Source organism: Geospiza fortis, unplaced genomic scaffold (assembly GCF_000277835.1).
Source record: "Geospiza fortis unplaced genomic scaffold, GeoFor_1.0 scaffold53, whole genome shotgun sequence".
Lineage (NCBI taxonomy): Eukaryota > Metazoa > Chordata > Aves > Passeriformes > Thraupidae > Geospiza > Geospiza fortis.
In genome coordinates this window covers 9,826,666-9,840,085 of record NW_005054305.1, presented here as the reverse complement: position 1 = coordinate 9,840,085, position 13,420 = coordinate 9,826,666, and the positions used below count along the sequence as shown (strand labels likewise).

The 13,420-nt window shown below is 37.1% G+C and overlaps 1 protein-coding gene across 1 annotated transcript; it reads right to left on the bottom strand.

Moving 5' to 3' along the window:
* Positions 1 to 5,455: 5,455 nt before the first annotated feature.
* On the bottom strand, positions 5,456 to 13,093 carry RGS20 (regulator of G protein signaling 20; the record flags this gene model as incomplete). Its single annotated transcript, XM_005418314.2, is given in 4 exon segments — positions 5,456 to 6,371; positions 7,593 to 7,827; positions 8,662 to 8,748; positions 12,777 to 13,093. Coding segments are annotated over 4 exon segments (828 nt in total), but the record flags the coding sequence as incomplete, so codon positions are not given.
* Between the last annotated feature and the right edge of the window lie 327 nt (positions 13,094 to 13,420).

Sequence of the window (13,420 nt, the reverse complement as noted above, 5' to 3'; positions counted from 1 at the left end):
TAATTAACTCTCTAGTTTGTGTGCTCTTTCTGGACTAGGACTAAATTTGCAGTCATGGGGTTTGAATATTTGTTAGTGGATATGATGACCTCTTTTGCAGTGGTTGGTTAAGCTTGTTTATGTAACCAGCTTTGATCAATGCAATATATTTTATTGCCCAAAGCATGTATTTTACCTTCTATCAGCAGGCATTATTTCTAAGAATGTCCTAAAATAGTGGTTAAATCTGATTTGAGTGTTAAGTCTTGCTTAATGTGCTTCACAACCAACTTGGGCTTAGACCTTGTAAATAAGCAAAGGCATTGTGTTGTAGGCTATCCTAATAACACCAGCTAAGCAATTCATTACATTAAACTGGCTGGGGAGGTAATACTATACTCCCTTCATTTAAATGGCATTGATTTTGTTAATGAAATTATTTTTTTGAGATGTAGGCTATCTGGTGTCCGTCACAGACCTGCAAGTGGGAATAAATTATTAAAATTATGATCTTTCCCATATGAGAAATTATATAAATGCTGCATTTTTAGAGTTTGCTTTTTAGCAGTGCATGTTTAGAAATATTTACAAATGTGTTTTCAAGGAAAAACATGACAATATCTTTAGAAGAGATTAAATTCATTAAATCTAATTTTATATTACTTAATTTATTAGAGTTTGGGGCTGAGGAGGTCTATTTTGGCACTGTATAAATTATTCCTGAGGGGATGGGAAGAGTATGCACAGCTCCTGGAAAATAAATTCCTTGAATGTAAAGGAAAACCAAGTTTTTCTATGTTTAATGTTTTTTGTGTGATAGTGGCAACTGTAACAAATGAGTTGGAAATAGTATGATGACACCTGAACTTTGAGAACTGTTTGGTTAATACTTGATACAGCAAGCTTTTCCAGTCAGCTTATGCAAGGAAGTGTGGCTTTTTTGCTGAAGGGTAAAAATTATTAAAATAGAAGAAGTTTTGTTACAGACTATTTTTTTAGGCAGAAAACTGCTTAGCATTTAAAGTTTCTTGAATAGATTTTCATATATAAGCATTTTAACTCAACTTATGCTAAGGCCTATTAGAAAACATTTTTTTTCTACTAGCAGCATGGGTTAATTTTTAGCCTGTGTGTAGGTCCATTGGAGGATTTCTTCCTAAGAGTTGCTAAAAGATGTAAAATTTTTTTTTCAAGTTGTTAAGGACAGCAAACCAATTAAAGATGTTTACACTCAATTAGAGTGCTTTGTCTGGGGACCTTTCTAAAAGAACAAGTCCAAAAAATTATGTTAAAAATGGCAGCAAATTGGATGCCAAGTAGACCTAAATTTCCACAGCTGTTCACAGCATACCTATACAGGGCAGGCAGTGGTTGGTTTGCATAACCTTCCTCACACTGTGTGTCCTTTAATCTTTGTGTCTGATTGTGGCACTTAGAAGAAATATCTTTTGAGAAAATGTAGTAATTGTGTTTCTGTAGTCACCAGATAATACCTGGACTATATTAAAAAAAACAGAACTGTGGTAGCACTTTCTGTGATGCAGGTGTATCCAGGTAGGAGTTGAAATAAAATGTGATTTCACCTGATGATACCTGAGCAGCAGGCTTCATCCTTCTCTCTTCTGCCCCATGGTAAAAAGAACTGGTTTTTTTGCCCCGTGAAGGGTGGAGTGCAACCGCTAGATTCAAAAATGCATCTGTTCTATTCATGCTTTATTTTGGTTACCCAAATCCAAAAATAAGACTTTCCAGTACTGATCTTTGGATGGACCTCTGTTCAACAGTTGCTGCAGTTTTCACAGCTGTCTGAAATTGCCCTCCTGTATCAAAGAGGATGCAAAGGTGGGGCTGGGGCTGTCTCATTTCTCCATGGCTGGCTTTCTCTACTGCACTGCAGTTGTGCCATGACTGACCCAGTACACTGGGGTATTTCATACACTGAAACGTGCCAGCAGAACTGGTGATCAGTCTCTCCATCTAAGAATAGCAGGTTTGGTTATTACCTTTAGGGACACTTGAATCCTCTCAGATGGAGCAGAGTTGTCCTACAGTGTAAGGCAGCTTGTACACAATTCTAATAGAGAGAAAGAGGAGGCCACAATCCCTCTAAAGTGTGCACGTGTGTGTGTGTTCTTTAAGGATCCTGTCTTCTGTAAGCAAGGCTAGAGGATCCAGCTGCTCAGAAAACACAGCTTCTAGATCATTCATTAGAAGACATTTTCTCATATATAATACATTTGCTCATATGTTCTGTTACCTTGTTCAGGAGAAAGTATGAGTTTTAAACCGTCTTGTTTAAAGATGGTTTTTGACAGTCACTAAGCAGAAGGGAAATAATCTGCCCAGTGATCTTGGCTTTTGTGAATCCGAGGAAGGGCCTGGTTTTTATCTGGAGTTCAGGATTCCACTTGTGTCAGATAAATTAATTTTAAGTTGAAATTCACAACCCTTACCAGCCTGGACAGGACTTAATTCATCAACATGAAGTCTTCATTCTGTAAAATGTGGTTGTATTACCTTTCAAACACATGCCTCTGGAAATGGATCTTGAGATATTAGTCATTCATATAAACAAACCTGAGGAGTTTTACTTCTTTTAAGCATGATTTTTTACAGCTGTATATTAGCTTCTCTTTCACTAGATCATCACTACTCTTGAATTCTTTTACCTTTTCAAAGAGTTGGGGATGATTTAGTTACAACCTTAGTATAAAAAATTTTTCATAATGTCATTGAAACAATACTCACACCTTTTATAGCAGAAGACACATGTTCTTAAAAACTGCTAACAGCAAAGTTGTGTAAAAATTACTTAACATTGTGATATGATGGCCTTTCTCATCACTTTATCTTTTTTCTGATATCCTTTGTAATCCAAAACTGCTTTAGTACATGATGCTTGTGTGATGAATTTTAATCAAACTTTATGTAGTAGAGCCCTTCAGAATATTTTTTTTCCTCCATTTGTACTGTGCTAATGACTTTGGAATTTAAAGGTCACTGTAAAGCACAATATGTTGGCTGAAGGAGCCCATGCAATTTTAATAGTGCTTAGCAGGCTGGTGAAAAGAGCAGTCTTTAACAGTGTGCATGTTCTGTGGGAGTTACTGCTTTTTGATGTGCAGACATTGAAGGAAGAATGCCAGTGGACTGGAAAGTTGTTACAGCTTAATGATATCCTGCAGTTCAATAAATGCCAAGGCAAACCAACCGTGTTCATTTTCAACCTAGGATAAATTGATTTTGTGATAATTTCTTACATGATTAAATAATGTCTTATGTCAATATGATTATTTTCTCTTGCTACTCATGTAACAGCTTGTCTATGGAAACTTTTCCTTTTCAGTGCACTTTTCTTTTGCTCTGAGAATTTTATGCACCATGAGCAGGTATATAGCAATGAAATGTAATTAAAAAATTGTTGTCCGTGTGGGTGGGTTTTTGTTTTCATCTTCCCCCTCCCCCCCTCCTTGCCTCCATGCCATCAATTCAATCCAGCATTAACCAGCCTCAAAATAACAAGATATTTAAGGGAGTGGGTTGTTTGGGTTTTTAGGAGATATTCTCAGGATGTCTAGGGATCAGCATTCTGCTACTGGTGGTGGGTATAAGCTTAGGCCTAAAGCGCAGCATTAAGATTTGGTAAGATATTTCAGGAAAGAATGCACATTGCAAATGTCAACATATTGTTATGCAGAAGTAAAATAAAAATTGCCTAGAGAATGTTCATTGCTTAGAAGTTGTAGCACATGGAAAATAAGCTTAGAATGTATTACTTTCTTTTTAAAAAAATTTAGTGTTAAACATAAAACTGCCCAAACCAATGTAGTTTTCTCTGCCCTCTAACTTCATTGCATCTTTTTTTTTCTTTTCCTTGCAGAACAGTAGAATATATAGTTTCATATGAACTATGAATGTTCAGTCTGTCTGCCAGCTTTTAATGAAGTATCTTTGCAGGGAAGAGAGATAACTTAAAAGAAATTAAATCCTCCATTTTGTGAGGTGACATGCTTTGAAGTTTTGTTTTTTTTTTTTTTGATGTGTTCATATGATCTTTCCAACAAGCTGAATTTGACCTAGGTAAACTTTATTTGTCAACTTAAAGGTTTAGAGCACTCCTGCCCACTCTGATTAAAACAAATACAGTATCATCTGTTTGACTGCCAGCTCCCCATGAGTGCTGCCTTTTGAAGATACCTGGTTTGTTTTGTTGAAGTTACTACTTACATTACAATATTTCTCATAAACTGAAATTGCATTGGTAGTGCTTTGGGTGTATTAAATAGAAATTCAGCTGAGGTAAGCAGCATTGATTGGGTAAGCAGTGGCAAACACTAACTGAACTGTGTCTTTAGTGGCACATGGAAGGGTTTCCTCTTAACTTAGTCGCTCAGCACCGTGCTACAGCAGGCAAAAGCATTTTCCTTTGCTCTCTCTAGATTTTTTGGTTTACTTTTTTGTGCTGACATGTTGAATACTGTTTTGTTGTTGGAAGGAGATAATGAAAACTGGTCATAGAATCATAAATTATGTGGGTTGGAAGGTACCTTAATCTAGTACCATCCCCACTGGCAGGAACACTTTCCACTAGACCAGGTTGCCCATCCAGCCTGGCTTGAGCCAGCCCATGGCATTGATAAATTGCCATGTACCAGCTCTTCTCCTGTGGTGCTATGTACTGAAAAAATCAAATCATTATGTGCTTCAAAATACAGTAAGGGCACAACATGTTACCTGCCAAGTGCATTAAGGAAACAATTAAATTGATCTCTTAAATTCTGTTTTGTTCTTCCCATTTCAGTTTTTTTAGAGAAAGTTCCCATTTTGTGTTTTCCATAGTGCTGGATTTAGGCAAACAGTAGGTTTTGGGAAAGGCTACAGTACACATCACTGAACTCTGTCTGTCTGGTACCCCTTTCTGGGGGTATTTTTTTGTGTCTTTCTGTTTCTCATATGTCTTTTTCCAACCTATACATGTCATTTGGCTCATTTAAATAAATACACAGGGAAAAATACAATTCAGTGGAAATCCACTATAAACTCCAGAGTTTAATGTAGTGGAATTGTAGTGAATCATGTGATTTAAAAGAAAGAAGACATTAGAGTAACAGATGTACAGATAGTTTATGTGGATTTAACTTCCTTTCTTCCTAGTATTTCCTGTGATTACTGATTTTGAGATATGACCAGGAATTAAGTGTAATGCTTTGGGCATATTGTAAATGAACATGGTTTGTAACTGGATAGAGCTGGTGCTGTTGGACAGTCTGAAATGGTGCTGTATCAGAACACAAGTTCCATCTTCCTGCTTTTAGTGTGTAAATTGTGTGTATATCTGTAATAGAAACCTTACAAGATCTGTCAGGGAATGGAAGAATTTCATATTTACAAACCTAAGCTGGTTGAAACTGTTCTCATCTTGGGAACAAATAGTGAAGGGTTTTACAAACACCTACTGAGGGAAGAGAAAAATATGTGAGAATTCTTGTGCTTTATTTTGGAATTTGAATGCCCAGACTTGTCTTCCTCTGAGATAAATAATTTAACTTTATGAACATCAACAAAGGGAACTTAATGCTTTCAGCATATTATAATACTAAAATAACAATTTTTCAGCAAAAGTTTTTTTTTTATAAGCAGCATTTCAACCAGTAACTTTGATAAACTTGAGATTGCCATGCCAATTTCCATTAGTGCACCATGTATGCATTAAATATACCCAAAGAAGTGGAGTGTACCTATGCCAGGTGTGATGGCAGTGTCTAGAGTAACGCACTATTGGAAGTAATATTTTTACTTTGGTCACAGTGTGGATAGGGCAACTGGTTTGATTTTCAAGAAAATTCTAACATTCCAGTTAAAAATCAGTTTTAGTTTCATGCTCAGTTGGTATTTGTACCTCAGACATAAGTGTAATAGCTTTGTGTCTGAATTGTCTGCTGTGTTTGAAAAAATACTGCATTTTTTGAACAAAGTTTCTTCTTAATTCTCTTCGTTTCTTTTTGCAAAGTAATACTGAATTTAATAGGAAACTGTACTTAGTTGATTGTGTCAGAGCTTTGTGCGGATTTAAATTATTCAGTCTGTAGTAAAACTTGCCTGAGTTATTTTCAGGTAAATATCTGATTAATTCTAAATTCCCTGTGGATTTCTGTAGCCCAGAGTCCCGTCTGTTTTAAAATAAATACATTTAAGAAAAAATTCTATGCTTCAATGGATTTTTCAGACAAGGACTGAAGCAAGTCCTTATAAATAGCAGAGTTCATAAACCGTGGGTAAGAGTCTCTGTGCATTAAGGTATAAATTTGAAGCTGTGCATCATCAAAGGTGTGTTGTGAGGGTTCCAGCATATTTCGGTTAATAACTTCTCTTACTCTGGAGTCCAGACTGACCTGTGTGTTAAAATAGAAAGTCATGTAAATAATAGTGGTGAATAGTACAGGTGGGGTCTTATTTTTCTTTCACTGGTTGAAAAAAACATCTTTTTTAAGCATTTCAGCTGGTGTCCTACAAGACTGTAAAAATTGCTAAATAAACATGCAAAAAATTATTCTGTTAAAATTTGAGTGGAGTAATATCTTGAGTATGGGTAATGTCCTCACTGAGGTACCTTATTGGAACAGGGCTGTCTGCAATCCCATTATTACTGAGACCGATGGGTTATTTCCAGACCAACTTCCTGCTCTGTAGTAGAGAGCATTTGTAATTTTTTGTGACAGTTCATTTCCTGGAGAGTTGGTGCTGTTGTAAAGAGACTGAGTTTGGAGTAAGAGTATGACGCAGGTGGACAATGTAACCTGGGAAGCTGTTTCTTAATCAAATTGCTGTTAAAAAGCAGAGTGAGTTGATGTGAACCACAGGTAGGGCTATATAATGATTCCATACAACATACAGTAATGTAATTTTTTTTTCCTGCAGGTCCTATGTGTCTGTAGAGAGTTACTAGTATTGCAGGAACAGACTGGGTAGATTTAAACAGCATTTTTATAAGTATATAAGAACAGCTGGCACAAAAAGAAAATTAAATTGCAATTTTGCAAGGATGTTGAAAGGTTTAAAATTCTAGCCTGCTTGGCAGGATTATATTCAAACTGTACTGAGGTGTCTTTGAAACTTGACATATTTGCTAACAGCAAAATAGTTTTGAAAATTTTGGGGAAGTCATTGTGTTTGTTCTATGCCATATTTTGTCAGCTGCTCTATGAGAAATTTGTCTTTGAAAATGACACTTTATTTGTGGTTACTGTGCTTTTGGAGAAACGTATACACCCTCTTCCGAGTGTAACAAGAAAAGGAACTGATTTGTCCAACAAATAAAATTTGAGTTGGGCAAGGATAATGTGATCAGCCATATATTTGTGCCTCAAACTAAAAATTCCACATCAGCATGCCAGGGTAACATAGGAAGAACTTCCTTCCAACCAGTGAAAGTAGTTTTGACCATGTCATCTCAATGGTGGGTGCCTTCTTCCCCTAAATATCTACTTGATGGCAGTGGAATGTGGGGGCCGGGGGGAAATTCTCCCTAAGTATTGCTGTAGCTTTAAACACATGTTAGAACTAACTGTGCAAAGAAAGAAACATCAAAGAATGTATTAGGGAAAGCAATATACCTCCTTTGGAGAAAGGATAGAAATATAATCTTCATAAATTAGTCTTGCTTTTTCTTCAATGACGCTTTTGTTGGATTCTTGTTTTAGTTCCTCACAGGCCATCCAGAAAAGCATGTTTTCCTCGCTGAATTCTGTTCGCAGAAATTCACGAAAAGCATTTCTGCCAGCTGGAGTAAGCATCAACTTGTCAAATGATTGAGCCCAGGCATTTACTTCTTCAAGAGTGGGAGCAGGGCTTAAGGAGGAAGAAGAGCAAAAGGAGAGAAACAAATGATTGTTACTCAAGCTGTTTGCAGCTGGCAGGAGGCATCTGCCATCACAATGGAACTAAATTGTGAGGTTCATGGGGTTCTGATTCCTCATTGCAACCACCCAAGTGCAAACTTGTGTAAACACATTTATAAGATGTTTTTGAAAGTGTGCTTATCAAAAGCTCTGATGCAGGTGATTGCCTCTGCTTTGATGCAGAAATTGCAGTTTACTGCTCAGAGTAATTGCAACAAAGAAGTACCCATGCAGCAGCTAGACGTTTTTTCTATCCCTAATATTCCTTGTTAAATTATGGTTAAAAATTGAATGAAAATACATATAAAGAAGCAGTGATTCAAACACTTTGAAAGGTATGTTACCATTTTGCAGGTGCTTTTGCCTGTTTGAGCATTTCTGAAGAAACTGTTGCCTGACTTTTGGGAGGATTTAAGCTCCAGTTTATTATTTTTGTAAGGCTGAGCACTGCCGGTTAAGCTCATTACATACTTGCTGGGTGGGAACAGGGTGTATTTTTAAATTATTTCAGGAAAAAGGGTTAAATTTCATTTTACAATGCTAGTTTTAATTTGTCATGGGAGTGGGGATGTGCTTACATGCTGCATATAATTGAAGTAAAATATTTTAAATCATACCTTTGATTCATTAGGAGGTAAAAAAAACAGGTGACTTGCAAATTGGGTGTAAATGACAAGTAGATAATAGTTATTTTCATATTTCAGGTAAACCATTGCAACTACTTAGTATGGCTTGTTGGGTTTATTTCATTTTAGCTTGACAGAACACTTAATAAAGACCATACCTTTCCTCACAATTTGGAATACCCTCTGCTTGGAGTTCATGAGATGTTCTCCTTGCTCTCTCTTCTTCTTGATTTCTAACAGTAAGACTGAAAAGTAGCAAACAAAGTTTTAGTCAACTTTATAGAGAAAAGGTCTGAACATACACTAGACACTTTTCCTTCTATACTAAAAATAAAAATTCTAAAAGGACAGAAGCTAATGATAGGCACATTACTCACAGTTACATTCTGACCTTATTTTTACAATCGTATAAGCCTTGAGTGTAGCTGAATGTTGTTTAATACTCTGTGATACAGATTTTCTACAGAAGGAGCATAGTTCCATAAAATATCTCAAGTTGAAGGGACCCATAAGGATTGTCAGGTCCAATTCTTTATATATACATACACACACACAAGTGTGCATGGGATGCATACCGTTTGTCACATACCAAATCTATTCTCTGTTTGTTTTTGTACTGTGTATGCTCAGTGCAATGCTTTTACTTAAGCTGGATCTGATGAACTGGCTTTATGTGAGTTAGGTTTCAAGGTAGGTGGGTTTGGATTTGTTTGCATTTTTTTTCCCCTCAGTTGTGATGAGGGTTTGGAATGGTGATGTCATGTCACAGGAAAGCCAGAGTTCAGAAGCAGGACACAAAATTTAAGACAGCTAAAGACCTCTCTATGTGATGTTGGAAGGGTAAGCACTTTCAGAGTTCAGATGTAGATACAGCCAGATTGTGTGGTGATTGATTGCATCTTAGCAAATTGCTAATACATGTGTCAAAATGTGAGATCTGGAGCACAAAGAGCAGATCTATCATTGCTGAATATCATTTTGAATATGTCTGAGTGGAAACACTTGTTTGTAGCATTGCAAAAACAAAGTTTGCTGCAATCACTAGTAATCACTGACAGTTTTTGATATCCCATGGAAGGGTAGCTGTGAACTCCTGCTTTCATGAAATGTCAGTTAAGATAGCTTTAGTTTTTAAAAATTTCTTTTGTAGTTGTAGATGATTAATTTTCATTTGAAACTGGATTTGAAAATACAATTTTTTTTGGGAGTGGGGACTACATTCCAGTTCATCCAGGCTATGGTAGCTTAGTGAGAAATGCATATGCATACACACATGCTATCATATAATCTGTAAAGCTGCTTAAAATATATCAAGAAGAAAAGTTCCCAGTGTTTTTTATATTTTATATTGCCTGTTATTTATATGAAACGGGTCCTCCAGCTGAAACAAGGCAACAAAGTTGCTATAACTTCTAGGGAAATACCGAACTTTATTTCTTCATTTGTATCTCACCTTTCTTTCATGCTAGTGTTCTAAGTTTTGCTGCCTTAATCCCTAAGAATCTCATTTATCTCTAGGAAGGTTTTGTGTTCAACCAGTGGATTTTTCTGCCTGTTTTGCATTCTAAACTCTTGGCCAAGTCTTATTTGCAGCCTTTTTGTTTACTGGGCATCTCCTTCTCTCTCTTTGTCTACTGTTTGTCCATAATCTGCAGAGACCTACTTTTCTCTTTGCCACAGCAGTCCATGTGTTGAAGATATAGGAAAGCTTTTGTGTTGCTGAGATGGAGAACAGATAGTGCAAACACTTTTTTTCAGCAATATCTGAACCATTTGTTCAAACCAATGAGCTATGTCAACTTACCTTTTCAGAAAAAAAAAAAAAAGAGAAAAATGTAAGTAGTAATGCTAGTTCTTTTTTCTGTTAGATAATATGGTTCTCAAGCCTTTAATACCCTTTTTAGCAGTGGTTCTGGCCTTTTTTGAATATGTAAAGTAATATGTCTTCTCACACACAGACAGGCAGTGATACTCTTGTCAGAGCTGTTTTTGGATTGAGGGAAATCAACAGATCCAACAGAAAGGAATATAGTCTAATAGGATAATGCACAGAAAAGGAAAAATACCAAAGAAATAACAAAAGCCTCCCTAAGAGAACATGCCATGCTTCAGAAAATTACTTCCAGGCAGGCTGTTTCCCTAGAAATGTAAGAGTAAACAATAAAGAGAGTAGTGCAATACTGTATCCTCTCGGGATCTGGAAGAGTAACAGGCTGGAGGCTTGGTCTTGACTGTAGGAATGAACACAGGCTCTGAGCATCCAGCTGAGAGACTCATTTCAGTTCATTCTAAATCTACTATTAAGAATATGCTGAATATTGGATGTTCAGCAGCTCAGCAGCATGACTCATGGAGACTGTTATTTTTATTCCTATTCATAATCTTTCTGTTCCAAGAGCTTAGTCTATTTTGAGGAAATGGTCTATGAATGGGGAACATAAATAGCTTAATTATGGTTTGTTTTGCATTACTTGCTACTAGAAAACAATTGTTTCAAAAAAAATCAGAAATTATTTTAAAGCTGAAACAAGCTACTCTGCTTCTGAGCCTGTACTGGTTTCCCAGATGATTCTGAAATGCTAATAGGAATTTTAAGCATCATGAAATCTGGGTACTTTCACAAACCCTATTGAGTAAATTGCTTTCATTGAATTGTTTGAATAGTGAGATACACAGAAAATGAGCATCCTGGAAAATATCAGGTAAAATCACCAAAAAAATGTACTTTATCAACAATTTAAAAGGTAAAATACAAATTTTATATACTATGACAGTAGATAAATGTGTCTTGTTTTTTCCTTTAATTTTTTTCAAAAATGGAAAACCATTTTTGTGTAATGCAGCTCTGGACTGAGCCACTTGCAATTGCACTGGACAGCTGTTGAAATGGCATTGGAATTTGTATGGGATGCTTTAACACACATGCAATAGGTCACAAATTGATCCTGTACAGGCAGGATCTCTATGTCTCTCTAAATTCTACCTTAGTTTACCTCTAAGCACCTGCTGAAAAGCTTGGTAGGATCAGAGCCAGAGTTCTTGGCATCTCACAAAGAAACCCAAACCTCCAAGCAGCCTTTTGTCCTTGCAAAATACTTACTATTTGCATTAGGGAGGGCAGAATCTTGTGTGTCTTGGCTTCTGATGAGCTGAGTACCAATAGCAAGGAAATGATCAGTCTGCTCTTCCCTTGCTTTCTAATGGTGTTCTCCAAAGCATTTGCCACAGGGCGCTATTGGAAAACAACATTAGTGGAATAGATTCCTAGCCCAGGCTGTAAGTTTATTTATGAATGCTTCCCATCACTTCAGTGCCAGGTTTGCTTGCTCTGAAGTGTTTATGTGGTGGATAGTGAATCTTCACAAAGGATTCACTTGCTGTCAGAATTTTAGCTAAACTCTGTGGCTGTTTAAGACTTTTTGTTTATTTGAATGCAAGTTCTACTCTTACCCATGAAGTAACACTTTGCCCTAACCAGATACAAGGCTTTTGAGTATGGGAAAATTTACTTCAGTTTAGAATGAAATCACTTGTATCTGGAGGGGCTGGTAAGAAAGTGAAGGTGAACACACTGTTAATTTAAGGAATCAAATGGTTCCTCCTCTTTTGCTTTGATTGATAAATTTTCTTCCTTAACAGAACTGGGACTTTTGTAATGGGAGTTTTTCTGAATTTTTTCTGCTTAGCTTCTCAACTTCAGCAAATACGCACAATGTTTAAAGTTTCTGGTCCCAATGATTATCTTCATATGAGTTGCAGGTGTCATGAGTTGGCAATACTAATTAATGACAACAGATCCAGTTACCTTCAGGGGATAAGAAGTGTGCTGGGCACCTGCTTATTCATTTTCTGACCTAAAAATTCTTCCACCTTCTCCTAACTCCATTTAACACCTTCAGTGCTGCTTGTCAAGGCCCAAATCTAAAAATAAAGCTCTGACATATTCTGGCATTGCTTTCAGTTTTTAGTGGGAGCCTTGGTGAAGCTCAGTGCTGAGGTTAGCACAAAACAGACATTACATAGTGTTGACAAAAAAAGAGCAATAGAGATACTACAGATATTTCTTTTAAAATCTGTTATTTCAATGGCAGGAGAAAGAAGGAGTACACTGGAGTAGAGGGTTGTGTCTAGTGGTAGAGCACAGCAATCTCTTTGTGTCCCAGATCTGCAGAATTATACAATTTGTTTTCTTTGGCTTATGCTGTCCTGTGCAGGAGCTATGTGTCCCTTCCCTGCTATTCTGTTCCCTAGAGGCTTGAATGAGAGGGGTTACCATGAGCAGCTGCAGCAGCAGCACCAGCAAAAGCAGCAGGCATTGGAGCCTCGATTTCCTGTGCTGAGCTGAGCCTGTGCAGCACCTGGGCTCTCCGGGGTCGCCGCCATCTGCCGTTTGCGAATCTCCGTCCTCTCCGATCCCATGGGCTGCAAGCAACAAAGGAAGGGGGAAGTAAGAAACATCTCTCTCCGTTTTCCTTTTTTGTTTGCTTTAAAAATCCTACCCAGAAGTGCTAAAGGCCACAGCCTCAAGGGAACTGAAAAGGTAAGTCACTGATTTTCCCCCATGGAAGTTCTAAGGTGTTGGATCCTTTGGAAGATTCAATCATTTAAGTGCTGTGATGGAAGGCAAAGAGGTAATGAATTCTTCATGTGTCTGGGAATACAATGAGAGGGGAGTGGTGATGCAGAGAGCAAAAGGTATGAGTGAGGGGCCTTGGAGAGCTAGAGCTCTTGGCACAGAGGTGTATGAGCCCAGGAGTTGAAAAGGGTTTCCTGAGGTTTTGACTTCAAGGCCATCCTAAGAAAAATGGTACACAATAGAAGTAATTAGGGCCTCTTCTTCTTTTTTTTCTTTCTTTCACCTGATTAGCCAACTCTCAGTCTTCACGATGCTTGAGTGAGCTCTCCTGAAAATCTGGC